We start from the raw sequence: 13,508 nt of genomic DNA, 5'->3' as shown, positions 1-13,508 counted from the left end.
TATATATATATATATATATATATATATATATATATATATATATATGACACTTAATTTTTTATTTTTATACATGTATAATGTTACGTAATATTTTTATTATATATAATGTTATATATTTCTTTTTATTTTATATATAAAATTATTTTATATTTATTAAAATTATTATATTAGAATTATTTTCTTTTCAGTTTATTATGACGTATTTTGCAAGAATCTTGAGTATATATGTATATATGTATATGTATATATATATATATATATATATATATATATATATGTAAATATACTTTTCGTGTTTGTTTTCCTGCTAATATCAATTAAGATGACCGCAATGAGCAACCAGGAGCCTTAATTTCGTAATTGAAATGCGTGCAAATTAGATATAGTGCTGAGTTTTTATTTAGTGACATACACAATGACATTATTTTGAACATTTTCTTAAGTAGCCCTGCTTTGACTGACTGATTTTCACGTATAAAAGCATATATACCTGATGAATGAGGTCATTCGAAATTGTAAGCAAAATATAACCATTCTTATTTGTGGCAAGTGCATTTTCTTTGCAAATTTCTAAAAAATAAAATTTTTTTTATTGTAGGAGAGAGAGAAGGAATTTTTTTTTATAAATTTTTAAGCAACTGTAATTTTTAAGCAAATCTGTAACAACGCGATAGTATCAACAGTTCGAACAAATAATCAAAATATATTTGTAAATAGTATGTATTAATAGCTATTATTATACATATATATGCGTGTGTATTGTATATAATAATATATATTTTATATTATTATATAATATACAAGGGGATATATATATATAAAATATTGTGTATTATCGACCAAACTAGAAAACCTAACTTAAATTTTTAACAAAATTGAGTTCTTCATTTCATCAGACTTATCGAGAGACAAATTTTACATTATTTGAAAAAATCTCCTGGAAATTGGAATTTTGTGAGTTATGTATTCTAATATGGCCGACGATATGTTAATAGCAATTATATATAATGTTATATTATTGCTATATTATATCACTATTATTATCGTCGCCACACCATCAACATCACATCATTTCTCTCTAAAATCGCGATTATCAGCGGATTATAAATAAAAATTGTTGGTAATCTGAAACGTGATGGACATGGAATGAAACATGATATTTCGAACATGGTACGAAAGCAAGTAAAAACTATCATAAAAATATCTTTATACTACATATAATTTTGTTAATTGCTTTCGTACTCAATGTGTATAAATATAAATAATCAATACACTACTGAGAAAAAAAAGATGAACGTACATAATGACAGTTACAGTTTAATCAGATGTAACACAATTATTGTACAAAGATTTGTACCTAACAGATACTATATATACAGACTTACCATAAATATGTCAATATATTTTATTTCAAAAGATCTATCATTTTTTCTCCTGAAGTGGTAATAATAGCAATCTCTCCAATAATATACTGCTATTTGAACTGTGAGTACCAGCACATTGCTCAAGAAAGTCACGGAGATGTGATGGATCGTTCATGTGTAATAAAATTATGAATGCGTACTTCCACACTAGAGGCTCTATATCATTAGAATATTCAAGTAGCCTAGGAAACAAGTTCAGTGCATGCTTCCAGTCTTGACGTGCAATATACATTTGCATTTCGGACAGTGCCAAACTTCTCGAAAATCCGACGACTGACACCCGTCTTTTTTTCTTGCTATTTTGGGAGCTGTTGCAGTGAAGAGCAATTTTGTTATTACTTGCAACTTCATTCGCAATTCTATGGTTTTTCTTATCAATGTTCTCTTTTATAAGTGCTATAGCCTTTTTCTGAAATATAATTGCAACATTTTAACATATATTTTTATTAAATAAATTATAATTGCTATAACAAATGATATACCACATTGTGCCTCTTAATTTTTCGAGCTGACTCTGAATCATGTGCCATGGTAGCGCTCAATAACGAGTTCTTCCTTATTTTCCTACAAATACTCTATTATATGAAACTTCTATAATAGCCAAACTTCCTCGCCAATCTCCATGAAATTTTATCTGTACGTTAGATATGTGTTGCGAAACGTCACCTAAGTGCATTCGTTGCGTTGGAACGAGAGAAATATGAAATTGAGATAAAGGCTGCGTTCCGAAATTCACTGCCAGTGCTGAAATTCTATAGTATACGTAACATGAATTATAGATTTTCAGTATGACAGTGAATTTCGGAACGCAGCTAAAGTAAGGTGACCAATGTGTGTGGGTCGACTGTTTTTTTCAACTGCACTGCTACACTGGTGCAATAAGCTAAAGTGAAATAAAACATATTTGTCTCACTCTAACTTATTGCACCAGTGCAACAGTGCAGCTGAAAAGAACAGACCTAAGATTCCCAGACTTGAATTCGGGACACTTCATAGGGTGCGTTCAGATTCCCTACCCGGGTGCACTCTATTACTAGAAACACTATAGTATATGTTACATATACTATAGCACTTCTAGTATTAGAGTGCACCCGGGTAGGGAATCTGAACGTAACCATAAATGTGTGAAGCGGGGGGCGGGAAGAGGGGGATAAAAAGATCCGAAAATTATTTGATAATCATTGAAAGTAATGACAAATCGGTGTCCCGAATAGCACTCGAAAAAATTTGGGATAAAGAGTGAAAAATCGGGACGCTGGTCACTTTATGCAGGATTTACACCGCGTCCGATATTCGACATAAGACGTCCGATATCCAATAAAAGAATAGCTTTCCAATGGAGAATTGAATTCTATATTAGAAAGTTGTTCTCCTATTGGATATCGGACCTCGTACGTCGGACATGGGACGCGGTGTGAATCCTGCATTATGCAGTCATGATATATATCACGACCAATCACGACTCGATTTTGTTTATGGTTACGGATACGGATATGTTTACCGACCATTGGACCCGCACCTTTATTGTGATTGGTACGCGCGTTCCGTTCTGTTAAGAATTTCCGCCTAATGGGACACCGGCCTCAGTGCTTTGCAATATTAATAAATCAATCAATCAAATAAATGAAAAACGGAGTTTGATCTCCTTCTTTCTTACTTCATGATTTTAGATAAGGCTAGATAGTTGGGTGGGACCCGATTAACTACGATACGATTGAACACAGATTGTAATGATTGATTCGACCTAGTAATTCACTAGATAATTCTTTTCATCGGTTGGTTGTGTCCAATCGTACTGTGGTCAATCGGGACTCTCCCCCTCTTGAGGCGTGCGGGATGAGAGAGAGGTTCCTTATTTCTTCTCTTATCCTTGTCTGGTTCATAGTATAGTCGAGAGTGGGGAAAATGTGATACAATCCAAGTTAAAAGTTAGAGATAATATAAAAAGCAGTGACTACTAAATGGCAATGACTTAAGCTTATGAACGAAAGTTGAAGATATAAAAAATATATATATTTTTTCTCATTTATTAGTATTTACTTATCAACTTATTATTAAGAAAAACAAGGCAAAGATGGTTCCTAATTCGGAGATTCAACTTATGTTTAGAAATCAGCCGACTTAGCTTTTGGTTTAGACTGTACTAGACAAAGACTGTTCGAGACCTACAAGCATGCTCTCTCTCATCCCGCAATACTCAAGAGGTAGCGCGCGTTCCAGGAGTGCGTTCGAAAACTCTATCCGGGTGCACTCGCTGCGTTGAAGTGAGAAAGATACAGGAGTGAGATAAAGGGTGTTAAATCGAGTACGTTAAATCGAGTACGAGTTAGTTCCACTAACGTCAAAACGTAATAGGCACAACCATCTAGTATCTTCATGGTTCAAGACAACTTAGTAACCGAATTATGTATGTTTAATACGCGTACCAATTAGTAATTTTATGTTGAATTATTTTGATTTTGATGTATATAAACAACGTCATATTGAAGTAGTGCAATACTGATTAGAAACACGTATCGTATTAATTGAATATATTGCATCGCCGAAATTAGAATAATTATATATAAAGTTACTAATTGATACGCGTATTAAACGTTCGGTATAAACATACTATATGAGATTAACTTATTAATAACTAACATTTTTTGAAAATCAACTACCTGATGCTCACATTATTCGCTATGCTACTCTAGCTAACTCCAACTAACTCAAACTAAGGCCGCGTTCCGTTTCATGCATATGCGCGCATTTATCTATAGTTCATGTTACGTATATTGTAGACAATGCGCGCATAATGCGTGAAACGGAACGCAACCTCTACTCGAGCATCGGAAAACAGTACTGAATTGTCTTGAACCATGAAGATATTAGATAGTTGTGCTTATTACATTTTTCGACCCTAGTGGAACTAACTCGTACTCGACTTATCATAAACACTCAATGAGAGAGGAAAACACCCGGGTGGAGTTTTCGAACGCGCCTCAGGTAGTATATGGGCGAGTTTTTTAATTCATCGATGGATCCATCGCATGACGCGTAAATACAGCGAAACGTTGCATTTGCGCATCATGCGATGAATCCATCGATGAATTAAAAAACTCGACCTATATTTCAGTGGCTACTAGTGCTACTAGTCATCTAAACAGAATACGTTGAGTAACGACATCTATACCTAAAATTTAAATTCTAAACCGCGTATTCGGAAGTTGCTGCAAAGATAACCATTTGGCCATGAAATGGCGCGACAAAGATCTATCTTTGAATATATTGTTTTCTAACATAGTATAATCAATTTATGCATGAATTAAAACAGTAGATTAATACATTAATTAATTTCTAGAAAAAAGTAAATAAATATAATTGTGAATTTATTATTATTATTATTATTATTAATTTATTATGATTATTATATTATTATTATTTATGCAGGTAAAATACATCGATCTAAGTAAAATATCCTTTACCATCTTCCAAACAACCACGTAAAATTTCGAGATATTAATGAAAAAATTGACGAACCAGAGCGTGAAATGTTGTGGAAACTTCATAAGCACGAGGTCTCATCGCAAATGGCTGAAACGCGACTGTTTTTTAACGTTATGCACGGTTTGCTTGCAATACGTCAAAAATCGTGTTTCAACCATTTTCGATAAGATGTCGTCTCTACAAGAACTTTTTCAGCAAACACCAATAGTTATATAAGAGTTATTATTTCCCACACTCAACAGTGTAACTATTATATGTATGCACGTTATATAACACGCATTATGTAACAATTACATTATTGAGAAAATTATAACTAACAGTTATGTAACTTCCAAATAGAAATACGTGATAATCATGTTTCATCACAATGTGACTTTATACTATGACTCCAATTTGATACTTTTTTAAAGATCATTAAATGATCTCATGAGCACCAGATGCACACAAATGATGTACAAATTATATTGCAAATTCTTGACATGATGTTGATTATTATTATTAAATAAGGTATTTTTGTGACATCATAACATGTCTACCTTCTGAGGCGCATATGAGCCCGCATCGGTGTCTATTCTTGTCCTCATGTCTGAAGATACAATATGAGCTCAGAATGAACACATTTTTCTATCTGGGCTGTTATTTATTCTAATAGATAAGATCTGGATATCATAAGATCTGGAGACAGGGGAAATGTCCTGGGGACGTCATGAAGATATAGGACGTCCTTTGAACATCTTTACTATTAGAGTAGTGTTTGCTGGGATTGGAATAATTACTAATTTTGTAAATAACGGTATAAAATATTATAAAAAGCAAGTAAACAATTTTTACATGTATTTTATTAGTAATTGTACAATATCTTGCGTTTTTTCTGCTATCACGATTTTTCTCTAAAGTTCTCGATAACATATAATGTACTAAAAATGAGAAAAATATGTCCATATTACATATAAGTACTTCAAATAAATATATACTTGATATTTTGACATTAACCCGATACAGAAACTTTCCTAATATCACATTGAAATAAACACAATCCTTTATCGTTTTTTTACATAATGTCTGCTGTCAATATTCATATCGTTTATTCATCCATAAAATACATCTCTAACTTCTCACTGGGGCTTATGTTTATGTGAATTACTGTACATAGGAACAGACTCAAATATCGAATCATAAATATTACAAAACAATTTCCATCATACACCATTAAAATATAAAGTTTACAAAACCTTCCTCAACGCTTCGCACTCATAAAATTGTCTTTATAGAGTTTACGATGTTTCCATTGTACTATAAACATACACAAATATTTCAAGATAGAGCGGAAATGTTCACTTTGAATATCATTTAAAATAATTTGAACATTGTTGTAGAAATATTGATACATATTTTCCGTGTTTAGCGAATTTTTGTGTTCGCATTGATTTTTATACTAATTACACACGATTAAAGTTTTATAATGTATGTAGAATAGTACAAAGGATTATATATAAGTTACATTTCTCAACTTTAGACTCTTCTTGGCCTTTTAATTGCGCTTATTCGACATACTGTTTTGACAGACACATACACGTTATAACGTATATTGAACTTTCGCGATCTTAATACTTATAATATGAGCATATAATCTATATGTGCAATACATATAGATTTTCAACAGTTTAACAAGGTTCAACGAGTTACATGTTAATCACCTAAAACATTAACCTGTTGGCACATCAAAACAAACTTCGATTATATGATCATACTGTTCAATTTCTTCCTATTTCCATATAACACTTCCATCACGATTACCGGGGAACTTTTATCCAAAATTTATTGTGTTAAACAATAAATTATTAAGATTAAAATTTCTGTTAAAGTAAAACATATACAATAGATACGTAACTAAACATTCAGAAAAAATGGATATGTACGTTTAAATATATAGATCATGCCTGTACGTTCTGTACGTGACTTTATACGTTTGTGTATACACAGAAGCACCTGCGAATTATTGTAACTATGTAATATTTTCTATGTGTCTTTTTTATATTTGTTTTACTATCACCTTCCCCTACAAACTTAAATATGACACAGCCATAAGATCAACTATAGTAACATTCATGTTGAATTTTTATCGTGAGGAAATTAAAAAGTGAGATATATTACTTATTTATTTTTTGGCCTTTGCAAGAAATTAAATTTCAGCATATATAATTATATAAAATTACTCTAATCTGATACTTAAACTATGCTTATTTATAGTGAATTATTATTGTTAATAACAATAACATTAATATTAATATTAATTATGATATCGATAATATAATAAAATCGAAAGGAGTGTGTTCAGTTCCCTATAATGATTCAACATATCTCTTTGTTCGAAAAAATCATGTGATCTTAAATTTTATACATACATATACGTATAAAATTTAAAACACATATTATATATAATATGTATTAGCCACTGTTATGCTGAATCTTCTATTAATATTAATATTAATAACAATTAATTGTCTTTAACAATTTGTACTAATGGGTCCGTTTTAGTATTACATTCATCCAACTTGTGCACCGAATCCATCTAATCGAAAGAAATATGAGCAAATATGATATGTAGATATTGTATGTTGCTAAACACAGCTTTTTTTACATCAAATATTATTTGGAGAAACTTTTGTCACGTGTATACATATTAATACTTCGATTGGGAACTAAAATAAAATTAATATGATATGTCTATATTAAAAGAATTGATCCACTATGAGAGATATGTGCGTAAATGTAAATATCCGATATGCATTCGAGACATATTTGTATATCAAAGATATGAGTGAAATTGATCCTTTGCATTTTTCTTTCATGACGCGAATAAATTTCCTATCTAAACGCGAATAATATAGCTCGACGAGTCTTCGTGTAAAAATAGACTTCTCTCGGCAGAAGGAAAGGACCTGTTGGTTCGTACTATACAAGTGATCAATATGGTAAGCATCAATGTACTCATGTCGAGATCATTTCATCACATAACCTACACGTATGCAGACGCATACGAGTTGTGTTATTCCACGCGCGCGCTGCGTTTATAGCGATACTCTTGCTGGACGCGGCAATTTCTGTTGATACTTAAATTAATGTTGGTCTCTTTGATATTGTTATAAATATACAGTTTTGTATTTATGTCTTAATAGTATTGCGGGATGATCAGAATATTTTTTTCTAAATCAGCCTTTGTCTCGTTAAATGCATTTTGAGTACATCGTCGCTTTCTGTTTGTACCAAACAAATCACGGTATCACGGTATGTTGATATAAAACAATGCTGAACGATACTCGCTCTCCTTTTTTCTCTTCCCAGCTGATTGTTCGGTTCTCAGAATACTGTTTTACAATTGTTGAAAACATAGGGACAATACCTCCGTGCAATGACAGCATAAGGTACGTTGCTGTCCACTCGCACCTGTTCGGATTTGCTCAACTTGTTCCATACGTGGATTGCCTTCGTCTTGTTCAGTATCTTCATCGTCTTATCGCTGTCTTTGGCCTCAAAATATTTTTTCCATTCCGTGTAGTGGATGGGGTAGAAGACTGACGGTGGGTATACAGTGAAACCGTGACAACGAGCGGTCGTCATATCGCGTGCCTGCGGAAAGAAAGATTCAAGTTGCGTTTAGTTTTCAATCTCTAACGTGCCGAAGCATGCTATTTTCGTTTCTTCTTCATATTTTTAGCAATTAAGCTTCTCTGATTATCTATTTCTTGCAACAGAACAGATTAGCGGTTTAATAGCAATAATAACTCAACGATATAGCAACGTTTAACATATAAAATAGAGAATACTGCATAGAAATCAATCGCGTCGTTCGTTAGCAACGGTTTTCTCCGCAATGTCGTACTGTATATTCATAATACCGTAGGGAGTCGATAAGAAAAACTCGATGCCGTTCACACAACACCGCATTATTTGGTCGATTAAATCGCCAAGAATTAAATAACGTCTTTAAACTCTCGTTAAAGATACAATGGGCCGTGTCCATCGGATAGTGATAATTTATGAAATAGTAAAATAAGCTCACACATAATAATATCCAGAAATACTCAAGTAGAACACAAATTCATAAAAATATTACTATGATATCACAAGAAAGTCATTTCAAGAAATATCATCATAATGTCATTTAATGTAGTTTTTTTTATGAATATGTGATGAATTCTTGACATCGGAATAATTTTATAGTGGTTCTTTCCTAACAGCACAAGAAATGTTCAGGTACGTCATGAGGACACAAAATGTCTATAGGACATCCTCAGGACGTTTCTGAATGCACTCTGAATATTTGTTTTTAGAGTGAAACTGTGCACTAAAACAGAAAATCACAATAACATCAAAATGATGTCCATTTGACATTAAAGTGAGGATAATGTGATATAATAATGATTAAAAAATGAGTTGTTATAGTTCCTTATTATTCATTTTGAAAGTATTGTACTTTTAAGTGAGTATTTACACAATGGCTGCGTTTGAAATTTCATGCCAGGGATCCTATTCCACTTATCGACCACTTATCTACAATTATCAGATCGATAAGTGGTTATCAAATAAGGCCCCAGTACTGAAAATCTATATTATATGTGACATGAACTGTAGAGTTTTCAGTATTAGCAGTACATTTCGAACACAGCCAATTTTAGTATAATCAACTAATCCCAGATAGAACTGATAGTCAAAATAATATCAATTTGACGTCATTTGGTCAAAATGACGTCAAATTGACATTATTTTGACTATCTATTCTACCTGAGTCAAAGAGCCACATTTGCGCAATTGCGTCACACCTGACAACCTTGCGTTATGTATACATACTATAAATTTTCAATACTGGTAGTGAATATCGAAATAAAATCCTAATATGTGGTATATAATATAATAGTGTAATCGTATAATAGTATAATCATATAATAGTGATATATCTTATGTTCAAATTAAAATATATCATAATTTAGTCATATTGACATCATCTCTTTTATTGATTATTGAGATGTGTTCATTCTACTATCTATACAATTGCAACAAAATATTAAAGTGATATAAACATTTCGAAAACTACAGAGATTCTTTTAAAGCACTTTTACTTATAATACAACATATAACTATTTTTATCACTTTTATCACTATCTTTGTCATTTTTTCATCATTTACTATTAATGACATTTAAGTGACAAATAATGTCATGATGATATCCTGCTGATGTCATCGTGACTTCTGTGTTCTACCTGGGTAATTCTCAGATCTTGCCTTTCACGATCAATACTTACGTATTTCGTGGCGCAGAATTTCTGCAGTGTCCTTGTGATAACACCGGGCCCGTTATTGCCCCAGAGATCGCCGCGAAAATTCTTTTTGAGATCCCGCACGCAAGCGTCGGCGATGCGCCGGCCCAATTCCGACATGTCGAACCCGATGACGCCGGCGGCGACGTCGTCCCAGTCTTCAGCACCGGCGAAATTGGTTAGATCTTCCAGCGAGGTGGTAACTACCACGTCCAGGTCCAGGTATATGCCGCCGTACTTCCACAGGGTCAGATATCGCAGTATGTCCGACATGTGGCTGTAGGGCCAGTAGCTCTTTTTCAGCGCGCCCTTAGCGTACCACGCCTCCAGCGGCGTATTCTTCATGTAATTGTCCGGCTGAATGTACCGGATCTTGATGTTATGATACTTGAGCAGATGTTTGATAATCTCTTGGGTATTGTTCGAAAACTCGGCCTTACTCACGAACAGCAAGTACACGGTCATAGACGGATTCATCCGCGCCGCCGATTCCACGGCACAGGCTTGCCGGGCATTTAGTGTAAAACCTTCCTGGCCGAAGCAGGAAGTCTCGTGGAAAAAGATATTCCGACCTGATTCCAATCTATCCGCGCCTGAAGCATAAAACAGGAGAACGTTGCAGATTGAACATTTCTTTCTTCCAAATACATTATTACTTAAATTAAGAACGGATGTTGAGATGAACCGTATGAAAATTCATTGTTTTACTTGATGTTTGATAAAAAACATCAACATAGCTAAAAATCATGAAGTTCAATAAGTTCATAGTGTATTATGAATAGTGATATTAATTCAATTAATCTAATTGAGATAATAATATCAATTTCACGGATCAAATTTGGTTTATTAATGTATTAAAAAAACTTGATTTATTAATGTATTAAAAAAGTATACATTATAATGAAGACATGGAGGGAATTTTTTTATATTCCTCTTGGTTCTTTTACAAGTATATATGCTAAGATTACATTCACAAACATTCTTAATACTTGAAAAAAATCTAGAATATCAGTTAGAAGTTTAACGACTCTTTAGATTTATGAAACTGCTAGAGTAGATTGTACTAAGTATACCATTATTCTATATAGACTAAAACAACGTAAATATGGACATCATTAATATAAAATTAGGTATCGTATAAACTGTTATACAAGCGCGTAATATTTCCGGACTCCTCTTCCTTCTCCCGAATTGGGATATTTTTATTTTAAAACTATTATAATATTAGCTGCTTATATTGGCATCAACAATTCGCTTTAACATTCGATCAATAAACTTGTACAAATAATTGAGTTTCTAATCTCAATCCGTAACCGTTATCTTAATTCAAATAAATCGATACAACCAAACGATAAGATAAATACGTTTGAAATTATACGTTTGTATTTCTACACAGTCGATTTCACACTCGATTTCAGTAAAGTTTGAATTTTTTTTATGCAAACTCGAAGCTCAACTGATATATTAAATGAAAATATACTTTCATATAATTTTCAGAAAAGAAATCCTCTCATTGAGCACCGGCAGCCGCGTTCTAAGCTGCATTGAAAAAAGCATTCATTTTTTTTAATTAAAAAACCGAATATATTTTGTTTCTTAATAATAATTGTTAGTTTTTAACACTCAACAAATATTAACTATCAGTAAATTAAGAAAATTATAATTATAACTATCGTCAGAGATAGAGCATTAAACATTCAGACAACTCAGAAGAATATTAACAAAATACTATACTTGATTCTCGCATGAAATCACGAATGCCCTCCACAGTTGAGGCTTCATTGTAACATCTGATACCGTAGGCCGTGGCATCGAAAAAAGGTATCCTTTGGCGAACATTCTCAGTTGAGACTATGATGTATACAAATAGTAAGCTGGCAAAGATAATGCCGAATAATAATCTCCTCTTCATCTTCTTCTAGTTCCTTATTCAGTTAAGTCGTTAAGGCAACACCACCGATTTGTCACGACATATTTCGGTGTTATCTATGGTAGATATGTCCGAACATTTTTTCCCTTCAGTCGTCCGTCGTTCTGTGTTTGCAAGTCCCTTGCAAACAAAATTAGAAAGTAAACAAATCAATCTCTATTGATTTTTACTAACTGCTAGAGTTTTACTAACTGCTCTATAGGGGAAGATCGAGTAGTATCGGACAGCGGTTAGTATCGAACAAAAGTTGTTTTAAGCATTTGCCGCTGAAGGCAGTATCTGTGAAACAATCGGCGTGTGACTGAAGGAGTTGACTACTCTCCTCTTTCAGTCAACAAGCCGATTGTTTCACAGATGCTGCCTTCAGCGACAAATGCTTGAAACAACTTTTGCCCGATACTACTCGATCTTCTCCTATGTATCTGATATATTTGTGTCTTGTTGTGTAAATAGATAATATTATGAGATATAATGATGATCTTATAGTGATATTTAAATCCTTTGACTGAAATCTAATGTGATTCGTTCCTTATGAATACAATAAAATTTAGTTTATGTAAAACATAAATACGTTAACATAATTATGTTAAAAATAATTATATAAAAATAATTATATAATATATAAATAATTATATAAAAATCTAGTTTATGTAAATACGTTACATAAATACGTTTATATAAATACGTTACATAAATACGTTTATATAAATACGTTACATAATTATGTTAATACATAAAACTAGTCTACTAGTTTTCTTGGGCGTGGACATTGAGATGTTACGTTATTGGATGAGTAATCTACTAAATGACTAACAGAAAACGATAACCAAGTAACGATGTGCGTTCGGAAAACCGGTTGAGTAATTTTATAAGCGCTATCGTGATGTCAATAATAAAAGTATGCTACGTTATAACTTCGAACATTATCGCTTTTGACAATACAGTTTGTACCCTGATAGCCAAACGTGCCAAAAGCAAATTTCGGCAAAGCGTGCTGCAAGTTTTATCAACAGAATAACAACAAAACTGCAGCACGATTTGCTATATCAAGTAATGTCGGCAAAATGTGTGCAATATTGCGACACGACCTGTTAGCAAGCGTGATAGCAAACTGCTGACAAAAACCGGACAAGCTATCATTAGTAGTATGACGGCATATTGATAGCAGAAACTGAGCAAATCGTGCCGAGCAATGTGTGATAACAAATTTGCAGCAAATAGCGAATAAGATGTGCCGAGCAACGCGTGACGGCAAATTTGCGGCAAAAATCGAACAAGACGTGCCGAGCAACATATGACGGCAAACTGACGGCAAAAGCCGAGCAAGTCGTGCCAAATCTCATGCAACAT

At 32.8% G+C, this 13,508-nt stretch overlaps 2 protein-coding genes across 5 annotated transcripts in view; both read right to left on the bottom strand.

The window, feature by feature from the left end:
* Positions 1-376: 376 nt before the first annotated feature.
* Positions 377-2,161, bottom strand: LOC116840778. 2 transcript variants are annotated; one of them, XM_032807948.1, is made up of 3 exons: positions 1,907-2,161; positions 1,386-1,833; positions 377-1,125 (listed from the first exon to the last, which is right to left on the bottom strand). In XM_032807948.1, the coding sequence occupies exons 1-2, from the start codon at positions 1,952-1,954 to the stop codon at positions 1,423-1,425; spliced, it is 459 nt and encodes a 152-aa protein (XP_032663839.1). In that variant the 5' UTR covers positions 1,955-2,161; the 3' UTR covers positions 377-1,125; positions 1,386-1,422. The 2 variants fall into 2 exon arrangements, with proteins under 2 accessions (XP_032663839.1, XP_032663838.1); XM_032807947.1 differs by having other exon boundaries at positions 377-570; positions 1,907-2,160.
* Positions 2,162-5,730: 3,569 nt separating this feature from the next.
* LOC116840690 (lactosylceramide 4-alpha-galactosyltransferase-like) overlaps positions 5,731-13,508 on the bottom strand; it is a 15,517-nt gene continuing 7,739 nt past the window's right edge. For 2 of the 3 annotated variants that reach the window (XM_032807748.1, XM_032807750.1), the window contains exons 2-4: positions 11,963-12,278; positions 10,214-10,821; positions 5,731-8,540 (exon numbers count right to left, since the gene is read on the bottom strand). In XM_032807748.1, the coding sequence (XP_032663639.1) occupies positions 8,271-8,540; positions 10,214-10,821; positions 11,963-12,140 (1,056 nt within the window). In that variant the 5' untranslated portion in view covers positions 12,141-12,278 and the 3' untranslated portion in view covers positions 5,731-8,270. Of the gene's footprint in view, positions 8,541-10,213; positions 10,822-11,962; positions 12,279-12,350; positions 13,500-13,508 lie in introns of those variants that run through there. The other variant, XM_032807749.1, reaches the window with a different exon arrangement.

Source organism: Odontomachus brunneus, unplaced genomic scaffold (assembly GCF_010583005.1).
Source record: "Odontomachus brunneus isolate Ranch 3 - 2012 unplaced genomic scaffold, Obru_v1 Obru_scaffold_011, whole genome shotgun sequence".
Lineage (NCBI taxonomy): Eukaryota > Metazoa > Arthropoda > Insecta > Hymenoptera > Formicidae > Odontomachus > Odontomachus brunneus.
This window is presented reverse-complemented; position numbering and strand designations above follow the sequence as displayed.